The sequence below is a fragment of the Lepidochelys kempii genome, chromosome 15 (assembly GCF_965140285.1).
Source record: "Lepidochelys kempii isolate rLepKem1 chromosome 15, rLepKem1.hap1, whole genome shotgun sequence".
In the NCBI taxonomy this organism is placed as follows: Eukaryota; Metazoa; Chordata; order Testudines; family Cheloniidae; genus Lepidochelys; species Lepidochelys kempii.
The window spans coordinates 8,203,422-8,224,507 of NC_136394.1; the positions used below are offsets into that span (position 1 = coordinate 8,203,422).

General features: G+C 41.3%; 1 protein-coding gene across 4 annotated transcripts in view; it reads right to left on the reverse strand.

The window, feature by feature from the left end:
- MED13L (mediator complex subunit 13L) overlaps positions 1 to 21,086 on the reverse strand; it is a 442,118-nt gene that overhangs the window by 97,249 nt on the left and 323,783 nt on the right. For all 4 annotated transcript variants that reach the window (XM_073312881.2, XM_073312880.2, XM_073312882.2 and 1 more), the window contains exons 5-7: positions 3,966 to 4,111; positions 2,476 to 2,670; positions 1,881 to 2,069 (exon numbers count right to left, since the gene is read on the reverse strand). In XM_073312881.2, coding sequence (XP_073168982.1) covers positions 1,881 to 2,069; positions 2,476 to 2,670; positions 3,966 to 4,111 — 530 coding nt within the window. The remainder of the gene's footprint in view (positions 1 to 1,880; positions 2,070 to 2,475; positions 2,671 to 3,965; positions 4,112 to 21,086) is intronic.

Below are 21,086 nucleotides of genomic sequence, written 5' to 3' on the forward strand. Positions count from 1 at the left end.
GCAAAAATTGGGGATTGGTCCTGCTTTGAGCAGGGGGTTGGACTAGATGATCTCCTAAGGTCCCTTCCAATTCTAATATTCTATTTAATTGTTCCCATGGACACTGAAGGTTGTAAAAGACGTAATGGACTTAATCTGCAGCAAGGGAGATATATGTTAGATATTAGGAAAAACCTAACTATAAGGGCAGTTAAGTTCTGGAATACGTTTCCAAGGGAAGTTACGGAATCCCCATCATTGCAGCTTTTTAAGAAAAGTTGGATATCGTCTGTGTGGTTTTGGTCCTGCCTCAGCACTGGGGGCTGGACTTGATGACTACTCAACGTCCCTTCCAGCCCTACATTTCTATGATTCTATGTTATTCAAATGACTAGTTTGCATTGTAATTTATATTGTTTCTGCATGATTGTCCAATGCCCTTGTCACTAAGCCCTAGTGTGTTTAGTTTGCAACTGACTTGGGTTCTTTTAAGCAGAATGTTTAAAGTCAATATTCAATCTGCGTAACTGGAAGGGACATTATAGACGGATGTGATTTTAAGAATCCACTGAGATAATAAACATGAACTGTTCCAAGACAAGCTGCTAACAGATGAAAGTTGTCCAAAATTTCATTGCTTAGCATACTGTAACAATCCTGCATGCATGACTCCATTCAGAGCATCTTCTATGAATCCAAACCATAATTCCTACACTGAGGTTTAAATTAAAAAGCATGCCAGTACTTCTGAAATCAGGGAATGTATTAATAAATAAATTTTGGTGACTGGCAAATCTCTAAAGTCAAATGATGCAAAGAGCATAATCCAGAACTGATCTACACAAAAACTTTTTGTGACTTCATAGTAACCTTTGTGGCAACTAAGTGTACAGTCATGTAGTATCATGACCTGCATGAGGATCAAAAAGAGACAGATGAACTTCTTGGACATAAAGATGTAGTTTACATGCAACTGTCTGCAGTAAGAGTGTACTGGATAATGGAAGTATATAAAATATGTAGCATAATAACAAAATGGAAGGCCAGAACCTCAACTAGTGTAAATTACTTAGCTCTACTGAAGTCAAGTACAATCCTTGGTGTCAGCTGTCACATAAGTGTGGACGCTGCTGGGATTCAAACTGTTATGAGCCTCAGATGCTCGGGATGAGTTTCCCTCATTCAGAAGAAACACGCAACTCCACTGGTCAGCAAGTTTTACATGTCCCCTTCTTTGTCCCATCCACATCCCATGAGAGTTCATTACATCCTCCAGCTACAGAGCCTGACCTTTTACCTTAAGCTGCAGACTCATTCTTTTTTTTCCTGGAGGTCCTTGGTTCAATACCCACTATGTTGGTCAATAAAATGACCATCATTCAGATACTGGCATTGTTCCAATATTAATGCTTAATAAATTATATGATGTTTTTCATGTTTGTAATACTTTACAATGATTAACTAATTAATCCCTACATCCCCCTTAAGCAAGTATCCAATTAAGAACTCTGACAAGGCCTAATCCCTTCTACAGTCTCAGGTGTCCACAGTCTCATAAATGCAATAGATTTCCAATAAACTGGGCTGAAATTAACTCTCACAAAACTGGTAACTCTTCTGTTCTGTGAACTCATGTGAAAGTCCCTGTGTTCTACTCATTAGCGTATTCTCTCTCTTTTTTCTGCTGCTGTTCACACATTTATCCCCCAGCAACCATAATCTATGCAAAAATGAAAGCACACTACGCTGGAATACAGCTTAGTAAGTAACACCTCAGATGGTTCAAAGATTAAATAGACAAGAGATTATGGAACACTGCAATTCACTGAATCAGTTAAAGAATATTTAAAATGAGTTTTCAATAGGATGATTCAGGTCTCTTTGCTAGGTTTATTGCTTACCTATGATGGCCTGCTCTGGGGAAGTGGGTGGAGTGAGCGGCATCCCACAATTACTGGAATCTTTCATGCTGCCAAGTCCCTGCTGACCCACACTGATGTGCCCTCCAGCACTGGCAGCACTGTGAGACAGGGGGATGTCATTCTGAGAGATGAGAACAAAAGCTGAAGGATACACCATACGTACACCGCCTATAAAGAATAAGAACAGGGAGAAGAAAATAAGTCTTTTAAATTCTCCATTGATTATTCAGCTACCCAGGCTGGCCTTGATTGGTTTCAACATGCACTAGACAAACCTTACTAGTCAAAATATAAAAGATCTAAAGAAGTTTTCAGCCTGCATATTCATTCCTACATATTCATCCATCCCTTTATGACTACTAGGGAGCAGAAATAAGAAGCTTGATATTGTGATAATAGCATCAGGGATACAGGGAGTAAGAACCTTGAGGCAAGATAAATAGTCAGAATGCTCCAGTGTCAAGAGAGCCACAAAACCAGATAGGGAAATTATAAAGGTTGTTTCTGATTAATTAGATTTTTTTTTTTAAATTATGAGGTGGAAATGTTCTTTAGGCAAAATACTAAATCTCACCAACAATGATTTCAACTGCCACAGGGAAATCGTCATCATATCCCAATTCCTCTTCCTCTTTCAGCCCCTCCTTCTTCTTCAGCACCATGGGGTAGAAATACTGCCATTCCTCAATCAATTTACGGGTTGCTGGGTCTGACATCTTGTATGCTTGGCCCGTCAATGTACCATTTAAACCATAAGGACTCAACAGAACTGAAAAATAAAACATACAATATGTGGATTTCAACTACAGAGCAACCACATCCCACTTCCCCTAGATTCATTCCCAGTCTTGTTCGAACTGTGATTTTAGATAGCTCTTTGCATTTTGTTTATTTTCCAAATATAGTGCACACAACTTCACTTCGTAAAATAATGGAATAAATATTAAGAGGGATAAAAATAACTCTACATCAATGGAATAACAGAAGACACACACTGGACCATCGCTATAGCGCAGGTTTGTGTATAGCGCGGTCGAGGCGATGGATCCCAAATTAAAATATTTAAATTGGGATCCATGGCAACACGTCCCCCACATTAACAAGGGACCACGCATGGATCCAGAACCCCGGGCTATAGTGAGGGTCCAGTGTACTTCTGAAGACATCCTGTAATACAGGTTTCAGAGTAGCAGCCGTGTTAGTCTGTATCCACAAAAAGAAAAGGAGTACTTGTGGCACCTTTTCTTTTTATCCTGTAATACGCTATGTAATACTTTTAAAAAAAATTTAATGTAAGTGCAATGTTTTCTTTTCCAAATTGGACAGGGCATTTTTATGGCTTACAACACTACACTGTAACCTAGAAATCTGTAACTTTAAGACTATATCAGGTATGTCTCTTTTTATATATTTTAAATGCTCATTCTTCTCTTTGGTTATGCTCTGTATTTTCACCTTTCTTTCTAAAAAATCTGCATTTTGACAAATGCGTTGCACCACAAACAGCACAATGAAGGAAAAATAAAATGAGGGACTGTCACTCAGACAAAAAAACTCCAGTTCAATCAAATAATCTATGTTATCATAATCAATTATTTGTACTGCAATAGCATTTAAGAACACTACCCATAGACCAGAGCCCACTGGACCTTGTGACACTGTGCCATGATATAAAATGTTCATATATACCTTTTCAATAACAGATCTTACAACAAAAATTACAGTTTGTTTTGTTGTACTTATTTCAGAAAATATTTGAATCTGATGAAGTTAATGACTAGAAAAACCTGTAAAACATGACCTAACATTTATTTACAGCTAGCTATCATACTAAAAATCTTAACAGGATTTTACCCCATGCCCCCAGTTTCCTGAGGGGAACTTTAATTCTATTTTAAAAATTACTGAGTTTTGTTTCTTATTCATTTCTGGATCTGTTTCCTGACACCATCACTGGGGCCAAATTAGGGAGTTTTGATATATAGGCATTAAAATAGGCACATAAACCACATGTTCTGCAAGTCTTTATATTTCCAGAGCTGCCACAGTCAAAAGTGCACTTACCTTGGAATGGTGCAGGTGAGGACTGGGCCATGTGGATATGCTCCTCATTGATCAAGTAGATTGGCTGGTGTTGGGCAATCTCCACGCTTGTGCACACGTTGCTTTCCCCATGAAGGAAGAACGTGAAGGCGCAAGACAAATGTTCACTGGATAAAAAGAAATAAAAAACTGGTTCACTAGCATATCAATGAATGTGGGGGAAGAGAGGATAGATTTTGTAGCAGAAGGGAGCCAGATTGGGTTGAAAACCCAGTTCTGCTGTTTCACTTAAGTAAACTGAACTCAGAACCACTGAAGATGACAATTACCAACTTCTGGCTAATGATGGAACAGTATTGACATCAACCTCAGAGACTCATTTTCCTACCCATTTCAATTAAAGAAAGCTCACTACAAACAGCTGTCTGCAAGCAGAAGGCTTCAAGAAGTCAAAATACGGTCTTTAGGATGAAAAGGAAAGAGAACTCTTAGGACCAGAAATGAACTTCAACTGAGAACAGGAACAGGGAGGAAGAACCATTACTTATATGCCAAGGGAATACTGTTTTTTTTAAAAGGCACAGAGACTTGCTCAGAAGGCAACGATCTCAATAAACTCATGGTCCAGGCCATCCATGACACTGCCATACATCATCAAGAATAATGCTCAGTAAATAATAATGAAAATAAAATTTTCCCACTTAATCCACCACATAGAATTGCTTTGCATTATGTTACAGCTAATCATTTGCTTAAATGTTGCTAATTGTAATGCCACACTTTTTAAACAAACAAAAACCAGCCAGCCAAACAACAACAAAAAAACCCATACAATTTTGCATTTTTTTGTCTTCAATACAATCAGCTGAAAATGTACAGAGCTGAATTTGTATTGTTCAGATAAATTATTGTAGGACTACAGTGGCAAGGCATTCTTTAATAGTTGTTGGCTTTGGCACTAAGCCAGCCACAACATAACTACCTTCAACTAAGGAAATAACACCAGCAACTGTAACAATTTCACTTCACAGTTTAAATCAACTAACTGCAGCACTGCAGTAAACTCTTTTTGAATAGTTGAACTGATAGTCTGGAACAGGATGCTGTTTAAGCTCCCTAAATCTCTAAGTCATTCTGCACTTTTTGTAAAACAAGTATTTGTCCTTAAATAAAAGTTATGCTTCTGTTTAAAGGTTCACAACTGATGCCATAAAAAAGGAAAAAGTTCACTCTAGAAAATCTGGGGGCAGGTTATTTTAAGAAGCATCAAAATGGAAGGAGGCTAAACTTCTATTCAATGTCCTCAGCATTGCACACCCTGTGTTTAGTAGCACTCTGTATCATTCAGCAATGGAAACTAGTAAGTTTTACTTGATTTCCATATGGCAACAGAAAAGACATTTTAAGTTTACTGCTCTACCACTTGTACAGTAGATTTAAACTAGCCACTAAATTTTTACAGCAAGCTGTAAAGGGGAAAGGAAATGGGTCATAGATTCATGGTATTTCTGTTCAGTTACTCTGCTGGGGGGGTAGGGGCGAGGAGAGAAAACCCCAAAACAAAATCAAACTCTCCGCTCATATAACAAATAAAATCATAAACAGAACCCAAAACATGTAATCAAAAATAATATTAGTCTCTGGACAAAGGATGATGCCCTTTTATATACATAGGCTTTAATTGCAAAATGATGAAAAGTCTGGTCTAAGATCAAGTGGAGATAGTCTCAGCAAAGAGTTCAGCAAGCAACAGGTCAGACTTTCTAAAGTAGCTAGAAAAGCTATTTGTGAAGAAATCATTTTGAACTCTGGTCTTTAGGATATTACACAGGAATCCTTCTGATTCTACAAGCTTCCTACAGTTTTGCCTGTGAAAGTCCTGCTTGCCTTCCATTGAAGTGCAGGAAAAATAGCCATCTGGGACCAGGTACTGACTCTTTCAAGCCTCTTGCAAAGCAGTCAGACATGAACAAGTCATATTCATCTCACACAACATTCACGGCCTTCTATAAACATTGTCAGAGTAAGAAATAGACAAAATGGAAATTTAGTAAGATATTGGCTTCACAAAGCCCTGGCTGGGATGATTTAGTTGGGGATTGGTCCTGCTTTGAGCAGGGGGTTGGAGTAGATGACCTCCTGAGGTCATCTACTGACCTCCTGAGATGAATTACAGGGAGAGTGAAAATATAGGAAGGATTCCATTTCATGTTTCTGGAAACGTAACATTCTAAGATAACTAGCCCATTATTCATATATTATACCCTAGCAGACAGTTACAAGTTTGATTAAAAGAAAAGGAGTACTTGTGGCACCATAGAGACTAATAAATTTATGCTCATATAAATTTGTTAGACTCTAAGGTGCCACAAGTACTCTTTTTCTTTTTGCGAATACAGACTAACACGGCTGCTACTCTGAAACCTGTCAAGTTTGATTAGTGAAATCAGGATCATTTATAGATCATTTACTAGATCCAAGTAAATCTGCCTGAGATATATAGGCAAGAGAGAAAAATGGAAAATCTTGCTTAGTCACGTTTTCGTTCTCTGTAGCCAGTCTTGACCAGAGCTAATGAATTCCTAAAGGCAGAACTCTTCCTCTGCTGAGCAAGTGTGTCCAGGGAAAGTAACATTTATCCATATGTGTATAGTATCAGGCTTCTCCCCTTTTACGGTTATTAAGTCCTACTCCAGGGGGCTGTATTGTGAAACTTTGCAAGAGAATAAACAGTTACATAAAGTGAATGTTCCCTCTGGCAACAGACTCACTGTTTTAAGCACAGCTTTTAAAGACCAAAAACAATAAAGATCAAGGTTTGGGGACTCTACACACTTTTGGTAAGTTTCTGGCAGGTTTTGTATAAAATATTTACTTTGGACCAAACATGAGTTTTATTCCAAGAAAACAGCAGTGCACAGTGCGATGGGTTCTTCTTAGGCATGCAGATCCCAGCACACTGACATTCTTGTCTTCAGGACATTTCATATAATTTGTTAAATACCAAGCTGCAGAAATCAATCCTGCTACAAAGTGTAAGACGGATCTACAAATAAAATACAATGGGAAGGGGAAGAAATTAACATGCTGAAAAAGTCAGCTTTCAGATCTTGGGAGACAGGCCAGTCCTTACTTAAAGACAGCCCCACAACCTGAAGCAAATACTCACCAGCAACCACACAATAGAACCACTAACCCAGGAACCTATCCTTGCAACAAAGCCCCTTGCCAACTGTGTCCACCTATCTATTCAGGGGACACCATCATTGGGCTTAATAACATCAGCCACACTATCAGAGGCTCGTTCATGTGCACATCTACCAATGTGATATATGCCATCATGTGCCAGCAATGCCCCTCTGCCATGTACATTCGTCAAACTGGGCAGTCTCTACGTAAAAGAATAAATGGACACAAATCCGATGTCAGGAATTATAACATTCAAAAACCAGTCGGAGAACACTTCAATCTCTCTGGTCACTCGATTACAGACCTAAAAGTTGCAATTCTTCAACAACAAAACTTCAAAAACAGACTCCAACGAGAGACTGCTGATTTGGAATTAATTTGCAAACTGGATAAAATTAACTCAGGCTTGAATAAAGACTGGAAGTGGATGGGTCATTACACAAAGTAAAACTATTTCCCAAAGTTTATACCCCCTCCCCCCAACTGTTCCTCAGATGTTCTTGTCAACTGCTGGAAATGGCCCACCTTGATGATCACTACAAAAGTTTTTCTCCCCCTCCCCCGCCACGCTCTCCTGCTGGTAATAGCTCACCTTACCTGATCACTCTTGTTACAGTGTATATGGTAACACCCATTGTTTCATGTTCTCTATGTAGATAAGTCTCCCCACTGTATTTTCCACTGAATGCATCCGATGAAGTGAGCTGTAGCTCAAGAAAACTTATGCTCAAATAAATTTGTTAGTCTCTAAGGTGCCACAAGTCCTCCTGTTCTTTTTGTGGATACAGACTAACATGGCTGCTACTCAGAAACCTTTCAGGAACAGATATAAGACTTTTATTTATTTATTTTTGTAATCATTTACAACCTACATCTCCAAATACTGATAAAAGCAAAGGTCTTTGTAGAGTACTGTAACTACAGATTGCATATTTAGGGCTAGTCTGTAATGAACAAGAAATAAGATTGCAAGAAACTTTCTTGTCTGTATTTTACATAACAAATCTTCAGTAGCACTTTATCAACATCCAGTTTTCTTAATGATGACTAACAGTCCCAGTTACACTCTCTCTAAACTACGAAGACTCCACAAAGAATATTTTTCACACAATTCTTATAGTTATGTACATGAGACATTCCTCTGTAAGAAACTACGTAAGTACAACAGAACACACATAGGACTAAACTTACAAAAGTGCTCAGCATCCTCTGTCAGCGCCAGATTTTCAGAAGAGCTCAGCACATTGGGTGCTGAGCTCTTTAAAATATCTGGTCCCAGTTGTGGATAATGAACCCTGGAAAATCTGGGCCACACCGTAAATGTATTTTTTATGTTATCTTACTTTTTTTGTATTTTTCTTGTCTCTCCGACATTCTTCAGGATGCCAGAAACCACTATGCATGTGAATAGTCTGCCAGCTACTCCCCTAGTCACTATGAGAAGGCTACAAGCCTGATACTTCACTGCATTGTGTTATCATTTACACCTGAGCAAAAAGAGTGCAACGCGAGTGTAAAAGCTTACCAAATCTGAATGGCTGCCTTTTACACTCACCTTGCACAGTAGCGAGTGTTCAAAGGTGCAAAGTTAGTATAGAATCAAGCCCTGGATGTTTTTATTGGGTGCATAGTACTCGCAGCTGCTCAGAGGAAAGGGTACAGAGATTATATGATGAAAAGAAGTGGCAGCAAATGATGGTGAGTGTGAATGCATGCTGACTGTACCCCACTGAACAAGCAGACAGTACTAATTGCTGCCTGTGGAATGTAAGGGGTATACAATTTCTGCCCTAAATGGAGTTGTGTGAAGAAAAAACGATTACCTACATTTTGTAACAGTTATTCCTCAAGATGTGTTGCTCATGTCCATTCCATTCTAGGTGTGCGCGCACTCACGTGCACAGTACAATTTTGCCTTAGTGGTATCCGTAGGATTGGCTGTGGGGTCCCCTTGAGTGCTGCGCCCATGAGCTGGTATATAGGCACCACCGACCCCATGCCCTCTCAGTTCCTTCTTGCTGGCAACTCCGACAGAGGGGTAGGAGGGCGGGTAATGGAATGGACATGAGCAACACATCTTGAAGAACAACAGTTATGAAAGGTAGGTAATCGTTTTTTCTTCTTTGAGTGCTTGTTCATGTTGATTCAATCCTAGGTGACTCACAAGCAGTATCAATGGAGGTGGGCTCGGAGTTCACAGTTCAGTGGCTTGTAGTACTGCCCTACTGAAGCCAGTATCATCCCGGGCGTGCTGGGTAAGTGTGCAATGGGACGTGAACATGTGGACAGACAACCACGTGGCCCCCCTACAAATGTCCCGGATAGGCACTTGGGCTAGGGAAGAAGAGGCTTGTGCCCTGGTTGAGTGGGCGGTGACAATTGCCCGAGGTGGCACCTGTGCCTAATCGTAGCAGCGGCAAATACAGGCAGTGATCAAAGAAGAAATTCTTTGAGTGAACACTGGACGACTTTTTATCCTGTCAGCCACCGCGACAAACAATTGCATTGACTTGTGGAATAGCTTGGTCCTTTCAATGTAGAAGGCTAGCGCCCCCCTGACATCCAGGGAATGCAGCCTATACTCCTGCTCCAACTTATGCGGCTTTGGAAAAAAGACAGGTAAGTAAATATCCTGGCCCATATGAAACCGTGAGACCATCTTGGGCAGGAAAGCTGGGTGAGGCTGCTGCTGGACCTTGTCTTTGTAAAAGACCGTATAGGACGGTTCTGAGGTAAGCGCCTTAATCTCAGATGCCGAGAGGCAGATGTTATTGTAGCCAAGAATGCGACCTTCCAGGGGGAACCTGTGAGCCGCGACAGCACAAAATTCAGATCCCATAGGGCCAGATCTCCTGAGGTGAGGGTAGGGGCGCTTGAGACCTTTGAGGAACCGGGCATTCATGGCCTGGGTGAAAACCAACCTACCCTCAAGCGGAGGATGGAAGGCCAAGATAGTGGCCAAGTGGACCTCGATAGATGAAAGGGACAGGCCTTGGCGCTTGAGAAGAAGAAGGTAGTCTAGGATTAAGTGCAGTGAGGCCTGCTCGGGCCGAATGCCTTTATCCAAAGACCAAGAAGCGAGCCGTTTCCATTTGGCCAGGTAGGAGGGCTCTCTGCTGCCCAATAGGACCTGTTGGACTCCAGCTGAGCACTCCTGCTCCTCCATATTTAACCATGCAGCAGCCAAGCCATCAGGTGCAGCGCTGCCAGGTTTGGATACAGAAGACTGCTGTGGTTTTGGGACAGCAGGTCTGGCCTGAGCAGTAGCCATAACAGAGCAGCCACCAAGAGGTCCAGCAGTGTGCCGAACCAGTACTGGCACAGCCAAGCCAGTGCTATGAGGATCACCTTTGCCTTGTCCTGCTTGATCTTCATGAGGACACTGTGAATTAATGGCACTGGGGGGAAGGCGTACAACAGAGCCCCTGAACATGGGAGTAGGAAAGCGTCTGACAGGGATCCTCTGTTGATCCCCAAATCGAGCAGAAAAAGTGGCATTTCCTGTTCTGCCTGGACACGAACAGATCCACCGAGGGAGTCCCCCACCTCTGGAAGATGGTGCTTACCACTTCCAGATGGAAGGAACACTCATGGCAAGATGAGAAGTTCCTGCTGAGGCAATCTGCTGAAGCGTTCCTGGTCCCAGGGAGATGTGTGGCTACGAGATGGATACTGTGTTATATATAGAAATCCAAACCCCTGAGAACTTCTTGGAAAAGGACAGACTATCTGGCTTCCACCTTGCTTGTTAATATAGAACACAGCTGCTGTATTGTCTGTCAAGACCTGGACCACCCTGGTTTTCATGTGAGGTAGGAAGGCTTGGCAGGCAGGCGCACCAGTCTTAGCTCCCTGATGTTGATGTGTAGGGAGCAATTGTGACTCAAATCAATGAATGGCCTTGCATGCTGAGATCACCCAGGTCGAAGGCACAGGAGACGAAGGTCAACGATGGGGATGGAGCTGCGAAGGAAACCCACTCCAACACTGATGCAGGATTCTGCAACCAGGTGAGTGACAACAGTACGTGGTCTGGGACCCTAACACCCAATCCATCCTGTGTCTGTTGGGAACGTAAACCGACACCAGCTAAGCCCGCAGGGGTCTGAGACTGAGCTGCACATGTTGGACCACGTAAGTGCAGGCCACCATATGGCCCAACAATCACAGGCACGTATGAGTGGGTGGGCTTGCATGCATGAGATGAGGTCCACTATGGCTTGGAATCAAGCCTTGGGGAGAAAGGCTCTGGCCTAAGTAGAGTCGAGGACTGATCCAATGAACTCTGGGCGTTATACTGGACTTAAGGTCGACTTTTTCTCATTTATTAACAGCCCCAGGTCACAATTGGTGGAACAAACCAGATCAAGATGCTGCCGTACCTGATCCCAGGACCGACCCTTTATTAGCCAGTTGTCAAGGTAGGGATAAATTTTAACACCCTGGCGCCTCAGGTAAGTAGCCACTGGTGCGATGCACTTCGTGAACACTCTTGGGGCTGACGAGAGACTGAATGGCAATGCCGTGAATTTGAAATGGCACTGGCCCAGCGTAAAATGAAGGCAGCACCGGGAAAATGGAAATGTGGAAATATGCGTCCTTCAAATTAAGGGCAGTGTACCAGCCTCGTGGATCCAGAGAGGGAATGATGGGGGTCAGGGAGACCATGCGAAACTTCAACTTTTTGAGAGACCTGTTGAGATGACGCAGGTCCACGATGAGTCTGAGGCCTCCTTTTGCTTTTGGGATCAGGAAGTAGCGGAAGTAGAACCCCTTTCCTTTCATGTCTTGAGGGACCTCCTCCACTGCCCCCAAGCGCAGGAGGTTCTCAACCTCTTGGAAGAGGAGTTGCTCGTGAGAAGGATCCCTGACCGGAGACCGCGAATGCGGTGCAAGGGTCCTAGGCTGCAGGGATCTACGCCTGCGGTCCAGAGGTCAAGGGAGTTCCAGTGCCCTATGAGGCAGTCCCATGACCAGCTTGCCCTTAAGCGCTGAAGCCTTAGCCGAGTCCAGCGCCCGGTGTGGTGTCTGCAGTGCCGGTTGGTCTGCTTCTTCTTTAGCCACCGAGGCTGCTTCAGGCAGCGAGGGCTGTAGAACAAGCCGGGTCCCCTGCCACTCTCGGGAGTTGGAGGCAGATCCCTGGCTGGGCTGGGGGGCGGTCTGACCTCAGAGGTACCCCTGTGAAGCCCTGGGGTGGGCACATGGCCTGACATAGGTCCTTTGCCCAAGGTCCCTCTCCCTTCCAGTGCTGGGTGGAGCCCGGTGCCAGCAATGCACTCCATACTGATGCCAAGGTGCTCAGCGTGGGATCCAAGTAGGAGGGCTCTGATGCAGGAAGAAGTGCAGCCCCCATGAGGAGGGCCCTCAAGTGGATATCCCATTCCTTTTGGGTTCTAGGGCGAAAGTTCTTACAGATTCTGCACTTGTCTTTCCTATGGGACTCCCCCAAACACTTCAGACAACTGTCATGGGGGTCAATAATAGGCATTGGCCTGTTGCATGACGAGCAATGTTTGAAGACTGTTCTGGGGTGAAGTCCCAGTCGGGACTCTAACTAGGGTGAAGAGATGTCCTGATTTTATAGGGACAGTCCTGATTTTTGGGTCTTTTTCTTATATAGGCTCCTATTACCCCCCATCCCCGACCCGATTTTTCACACTTGCTGTCTGGTCATCCTAACTCTAACTACCAAACTACCTAACACTTACCTTAAAGGCTAACTAAGTACCTAACTATACACAAAAAAGACAGACAATGGGCTGTTGAAGAACCGCTAATGCTCTTACAATTGCAAGACAAGGTGCTCTGACCAAGTCACAGGCAGTAAGAAGGAACTGAGAGGGTGTAGGGTCGGCGGCGCCTATATCCAAGCACATGGGCACAGCACTCAAGGGGGGCGCCACAGTCGACCCTACAGATACCACTAAGGCAAAAATCTCTGATGACTGTGCACGTGGGCATGCACACACCTAGACTGGAATCGACATAAGCAAGCACTTGAAGAAGAAATGCTCAAAATCAGATGACTGAAATATTTACACAGAGAAATATACACAAAAAATATGCAGTTTGGGACATTAAATCTATTACTGTATGTGACAGATGATAAATTGATAAATATACACAAAATAAATCAATGATTTATGTCTAATGTGAGTTGTAAGTCTACTGCACTCTTCCACAGACTTATGACATCTTGATGAGAAGGGAAAGTTTTCTAAGTATTTGGTGATGTCATTAAAAGCCCAATATGCACCTGTACTGCATATGGGCTTATTTTATATTTGAAGATCTTTCTTTCATATAAAAAACACATGCATGCACACGTGCGTGCACACATACAAACACACAAAATTTCTAGCTGCTAGGTAGTGAAAATGCAAAGTTGTCTTATGATGTCATTACAGGGATATATTTCACTAGAGTATTTTTCATCTCAGTTTAATCTTTTAAAATAAACAGAACTGCTGTTTACAAATTAAATTAGTTCAGTTGTATGATGAATGTCTCATGTCACATTGTACTCTTCCCCTCAATAAAGAGAAAGTGTGCTGAAATCGAACAGAGCGTAAGAGAAACCTAAAACTTATCTCCATGTTCTCCTTTGTTTCTTTCTTTATTTAGACAATCTTACAAAACATTATGCAGACACATTTCCTATATGATTTTAATGAGATAGTTCTTCTTGTGGTATAAAATACAAAATAAGAAGCACCACAGGAAAACCTCAAAGATGATACATGTATCTTTGTAGTCTGCCTACACTGCACATGACCCTAACCCCATTTTCATAGTTACCTGTGTGGTATCCTTTCCTTTCTTCATGGAGGATATATGGTTGATCTCAGTTATGACATATATCTTCATGAGTGGGGGTTGAGTAGGAGGTCAAATATAACGTAAGTTATTCTGTCTATTCTCATTAGCAAAGATTAATTTAGTAAAATTTGGGCATCCAGGAATTACATTTTAGATTGAACAATAATATCTATCAACTATTTATCTATATAATTTTTTTTTCTTCCCTTGGTACTGAAGCTGCTTTTGGACTCACTACTGCGAAGTACTGAGCACTGTGGCCTCGATCCAGAAGAACATTCAAACACATACTTAACTTTAATTACATGAATATTCCTATTAATTTCATTGTGACTACTCATGAGCTTAAAGTTATGCATTCACCTTACTGGCTCAGGGTGAGAGTGTTCTGCACCTAGCTGAATCAAACCCTTCAAGAATGGTTGTTGCAAGTTACAAGGGCTCGGAAACAGGGAATGAAATAATAAAAGGTACTGAACACGATTAAACTTTTATTGCATAAGTTAAAGACTTCCATTAATGAAGGTCCAGGAAAAGAACAAACATCGTCTCACCAAATACACAGAAATTTTTATTTTGGGTTCTGTCACATCCTTCCTTTTCTACATGTCATGCTTCAGATAGTTTATTTTGATTCTGCCCTTGGAAAATTATTTGGAGTCCTGCTTTAAATATATTATAAACAGAAAATACTAAAAAGAAGCACCAAAGACATTTTAAATCTTTGTAATATGATGAAAATCTTTATGTTCTTTTCTCAAATGCTATATATTCTTGACATGCCCACAGAATACTGTTCACAGAACAAGAGTATGCCCCAATAAATGGCTTTTGTAATTGATCAAATGCCTCAGACTCATTTTGATGTTTAATCACCCACAGATCACTTTCATATAGGTGCTTCCACCATGCTCTCTATTACCTTAAATAACCTGTGAGCTATTTAACAAACAAATCTATTTAGATTTTTAAAGTCCCTCTTTGTGTAATATCAAGGCATGTCCAAAGTCTCTATGAACTTTAAAAAAAAAGTAACTATTAGCAATGTGTGTTAAAGTAGGAAAAAATATTACAAGGAAATATCTCCACATATATTGAGTGAATATGTGTTTAATACGATGACCATGAAAACATGTTTAGAGTTAAATATGCACTATAAATTGGGAATTTTGTATATTTTGGGGGTTTGGTTTCTCTTCTTTTTGTTACATATGTTAAGCTGAGCCTACACTAGACTTCTGCCAGCATAGTGCTGGCCAAGGGTGTGAAGGGGTATGATCCCTGATTGCCAGAGTTGTGCTAGCAAAAGCCCCTAGTTTAAGTGCAGTCATTGTGGCAAAACTGCACTTCTGCTGGTATTGCATATTTCGCTCGGTGGGTCTGGAATAATTTATACCAGCAAAAGTGCAGTTTTGCCAGTATAAATTGTGCCCACACTAGAAGCACTTTACCTGTAAAGTACAGTGGTATACCTATACCAACAAAGCACTCCTACAGTAGAAATAGCCTTAGTTTGCTAGAACTACTCAAATACCTGATGGAAACTGTGTTATTCTGGGCTATTCAAACTTAAAAGAGGCTATTTTCCCAGAATTATGCTAAGTGAAAGAAGCTATCAAAGGATTACATTTCAAAGTCAAGCTCTGAATGCATGTGCCAAATGTCAGTCTGTGTGCAATCAAAGCCAAGTTTTGTTCACTATCACACCCAACTATTTTATAACCCTAAACTCTAGAAGGAGATTCCTAGATATCAAGGCTTTGATTACAACTTTGATATTCCCGAAATGGATTTCTAAAGAATGCAATTGTAAAAAGAACAGTTGTTCTTCAGTAATCACTTCCATCCGATGAAGTGAGCTGTAGCTCACGAAAGCTTATGCTCAAATAAATTTGTTAGTCTCTAAGGTGCCACAATTACTCCTTTTCTTTTTGCGAATACAGACTAACACGGCTGCTACTCTGAAACCTCCAATACTAAGAGATCTTCATGTATCTATACTAAGAATGTTTTATAACACCAGTAAAATGTGAGGCATCTTTAAAGTAGCTAAATTCATTTTGTGATGCAAGAAGAAACAGACTCTGTTTTTAATATTGCAGAAATTGCAAACAGTAAAATATATTAATCCATTTCTCTCAAGTATCTGATAAATAATGAGGATCAATCCCAACATCAAGCATGACTTATGGTGATGAAAAACAATCATGTAATGTGACAGAAAACAGAAGAGTTAATAAAAATGTTTAATTCAAGATTATCTCCGTAACAGCTCATCACAAAAGACTGAGGCTCTAATCCTGTGAACACTTATGTATGTGCTTAACTTTACATACTTACACATTTTGATGTCAGTGGAACTACTTACATGTATAAAGGTAAGCATGTGTGTTAGTGTTTGCAGGATCAGGGCCTTATTTGGTAGTTTTATAGTTGTCATAAATATAAAGGGAAGGGTAAACCCCTTTGAAATCCCTCCTGGCCAGGGGAAAGCTCCTCTCACCTGTAAAGGGTTAAGAAGCTAAAGGTAACCTCGCTGGCACCTGACCAAAATGACCAATGAGGAGACAAGATACTTTCAAAAGCTGGGAGGAGGGAGAGAAACAAAGGGTCTGTGTCTGTCTGTAGTCGTCTTGGCCAGGGACAGAACAGGAATGGAGTCTTAGAACTTTTAGTAAGTAATCTAGCTAGGTATGTGTTAGATTATGATTTCTTTAAATGGCTGAGAAAAGAATTGTGCTGAATAGAATAACTATTTCTGTCTGTGTATCTTTTTTGTAACTTAAGGTTTTGCCTAGAGGGGTTCTCTATGTTTTTGAATCTAATTACCCTGTAAGATATCTACCGTCCTGATTTTACAGGGGGGATTTCTTTATTTCTATTTACTTCTATTTTTTATTAAAAGTCTTCTTGTAAAACACTGAATGCTTTTCAATTGTTCTCAGATCCAAGGGTTTGGGTCTGTGGTCACCTATGCAAATTGGTGAGGCTTTTTACCAAACCTTGTCCAGGAAGTGGGGTGCAAGGTTTTGGGAAGTACTTTGGGGGGAAGGACGCGTCCAAACAGCTCTTCCCCAGTAACCAGTATTAGTTTGGTGGTGGTAGCGGCCAGTCCAAGGTGTAATATTTTGTACCTTGGGGAAGTTTTGACCTAAGCTGGTAAAGATAAGCTTAGGAGGGTTTTCATGCAGGTCCCCACATCTGTACCCTAGAGTTCAGAGTGGGGGAGGAACCGTGACAATAGTGAATAGATGTTTTAAAATTTGCTATCATTTAGTTGTTAGACCTAAAAGCCATCACGCTACAACTCAGCAAGAAACTCCTGCAATTACTTCTGAGACATTTTATTAAGATATGCTTAAGTTGTTTTTCTATAATTTAATATTTTCTTCTTAGAGTGATGTTCCATAAGTCATATCAGAGGAGTCATATTTTAAGTGCTTTTATTCATTTGAAGATTACTTGTTACAAAGCATTTTAATTTTTGCAAAGCACTTGCAGCTGCACAAGATGGTGTTTCTAAGCTACTTGTTGTGGTGGTTTATTTGTTTTCTTCTGTTTGGGTGGTTCTTTTTTTTTTTTGGCAGAACCTTGTAATACCTTGCTTAAATCAACAGTAAATTAAAAAACTCCAAAGGGGTGAAGAATAAAGAAAGTGATTAGAGGTTACTTTGGAAAATGTATTGGACCTCTTGACGTTTTGCCTCTGTAAACGTTTCTCCTGATCCTAGTGATTTGCATGTAAGGGGTGTTAGATCATGCTTTCTCTTCTAATCACAGAGTTTGAATTAACCAGGAGGAATCAGTGGTGAGAGAAGTTCTCTGGTCTGGACGAGCCTCTGAAACCACACTGGAGAAAAATACTTGTAAATCTGGAAACAAGGTAGAATAAAAGGTGGAGAAAAAAGGCATCAACTGAAGATGGATTCAAGGAACAAATCAAGAAGTTCCCCAAACATTATTATTTCTCTTTTTGTGTGTCATCTAAGCTAACTATAATATCAAAAACTGTCACCCTAGGTCTATATAGTTTTTATGGAGATCATTCCTTCAGCTGAGCTCACTTTCTTCCCAACAAGCCACAGACTCACTCCTTCTTCTTCTCTTTTTCTCTTCAGTTTATGAGTGACTGTTCATAAATCACAGGGTTCTCATGTTGTGACAGGGTCAGGCCAGATGGCTACAGGAGAATGACAGAAGGCAGATATATTAGCTCCAGGTTAAGTAGGTCCCTTTTCCCTTGGTAAGGTGAGAAGAAAGGTTCTAGAACAATCAGGAACTTTCTGGAAACATTTAGAATCATAGAATCATAGAATATCAGGGTTGGAAGGGACCCCAGAAGGTCATCTAGTCCAACCCCCTGCTCAAAGCAGGACCAATTCCCAGTTAAATCATCCCAGTCAGGGCTTTGTCAAGCCTGACCTTAAAAACCTCTAAGGAAGGTTGAGGCAGACAGGCTGATAAGAACACCTGCAGCCCATCTAGAAGCTGCTAGAATCAATTAAGGCAGGCTAATCAGCGCACCTGGGTTTAAAAAGGAGCTCACTTCAGTTTCTGATGTGCGTGCGAGGAGCTGGGAGCAAGAGGCGCAAAAAGCTGAGAGTGAGAAAGCGTACTACTGGAAGACTGAGAAGTACAAGCATTATCAGTCATCAGGAGGAAGGTCTTGTGGGGAGAATAAAGAAGGTGTTGGGAGAAGGACATGGGGAAGTAGCCCAGGGAGTTGTAGCTGTCACTCAGCTGTTACAGGAGCCACTGTAGACAGCTGCAATCCACAGGGCCCTGGGCTGGAACCTGGAGTAGAGGGTGGGCCCGGGTTCCCCCAATCCCTCCATCCCCCATAACTCCCTACTTGATATAAGAGGAGCTGACCTGGACTGTGGGTTCACGAAAATGGCCAAACTGAGGGCTGCCGTGAATCTCCAAGGCGAGCAAGTCCACCAATAAGCACAAGACCCACCAAGGTAGAGGAGGAACTTTGTCACAATGTATACAAAATATATTTTATTTCATGTATACTGCATCAGCCATACTCTAATAAGAAACTATTTGCATTCCATATCAATTTAATTTCTTTCCTCTGCAAAAGCTACTAATAATTGTGCCAAATGTAATAGAACCTTAGAACAGAATAATAGAATATTAGGGTTGGAAGAGACCTCAGTCCAATCCCCTGCTCAAAGCAGGACCAACACCAACTAAATCATCCCAGCCAAGGCTTTGTCAAGCCGGGTCTTAAAAAACTGTAAGGATGATTTAACTGGAACTACCAGCTACTTCATTTCATCTTATTTCAGCCTGGGTGGGCAGGATTCAAACCAATATGTACAGATGATACATTATGTGTCACTTCTGAAGTATGAGAAATACCCAAAACTATACATACATACACACACACATGCACACACATTTAGGTATTTTTCATACTCAATTTTCATGCAAAGAATGTCATTTTAGAGTATGGGTGATGCAGTATGCCTCCACAGACTGTGCAGTGGGGGAAAGCATTACTAATACTGCGCTGCTATCTTATTTATCTTAGGTACTTATCTGGCCCCACACTACCGTAGTATATGAATGCCTCACAATCTTTAATATATTTATCCTCCCAGCACTGCTGTGAGGTAGGGCAGTACTGTTGTGCTCATTTTAGAGATGGGGAACTGAGGTACAGAGAGACTAAGGGCTTGTCTCTACTGGCACTTTACACCACTGCAACTTTAGTGCTCAGGGGTGTGAAAAAGCGCCACTGTAGACAGTGCACCAGTGCTGGGAGGTGCGCTCCCAGCGCTGGTAGCTTCGCCCCTCATGGAGGTGGGCTTTTTTAGAGTGCTGGGAGAGCTCTCTCCCAGCGCTCTGCTGCAACTACACAAGCCGCGGCAGCGCTTTAATGTTGCCAATGTAGACTAGCCCTAAGTGATTTGCCCAAAGTCACACAGGAAGTCTAGTACAGCTGGTAATTTAACCCAGGCCTCCTGAGTCCTGGGCTAGCACCCTAACCACTAAACTATACTTCCTTTTGTTCTGGGGAGAGAACTTCAGCTTCCATAATTGTCGGTCTAGCCCTTTTCATTATCATTACATTATTTTGTAATATACTAGTTTTCTTTTATACATATCAAGAATGCCTTCCAAATTCTGTTGACATTCTCTAAAACCATATATGAGATGCATGTACAGAAACACACTATGAATATTAACTAACTCTTGTTTTTTTCAATGGTGGGGAAAGTGTTGAGATAACAGATTCACAATGCAGAAAGTGTTTAGATAACACAGAAAGTGTTTAGATAATGTTATGAACCTATTATCTCAACACTTTTTAAGTTGTCACTAACCAACCCTCTTGCCAAAACTAATCTGCCTCTCTCTAGAGATGCTCTTACTTACTGATCCTATCTCTAACACTCTCCATTTTTTTCCCACTCAAAATGGATGCATTGGAACATACAGTAGGCAGTAAGGGAGACCAAAGTTTGGGTCCCACCTGTATATTTATCACCCCTTCCCCAAGGTTCACATGGCTAGGACAGCTTTGTTGACAATATGAACACCTGTAAGATGGTAGGGGGAATGCCTCATGTTCTTCCCTCTTTAACTAACGTTTGAGCAGTGTTTTATACTGTAGATTGTAAGTTACAGGTTCTACTTTCAGTCTTTGCTGTAGGAAAGATCCCCTACAACATGTGACCTTTAATGTGAACATATTACATACTGCTTTTTATTCTCTACACTGGCTGCCAGGACAAATTTTATCTTGATTTTCGTAAAGCTTTTGATACTGTCTCGCATGACCTTCTCATAAATAAACTAAGGAAATGCAGCCTAGATGGAGCTACTATATGGTGGGTGCAAAACTGGTTGGAAAACCGTTCCCAGAGAGTAATTATCAGTGGTTCACAGTAATGCTGGAAGGGCATGAGTGGGGTCCCACAGGGATCAGTCTGGGTCCAGTTCTGTTCAATATCTTCGTCAGTGATTTACATAATGGCATAGAGTGTACACTTATAAAGTTTGCGGACGATACCAAGCCGGGAGGGGTTGCAAGTGCTTTGGAGGATAGGATTAAAATTCTAAATGATCTGGACAAACTGGAGAAATAGTCTGAAGTAAATACTGTAGGATGAAATTCAA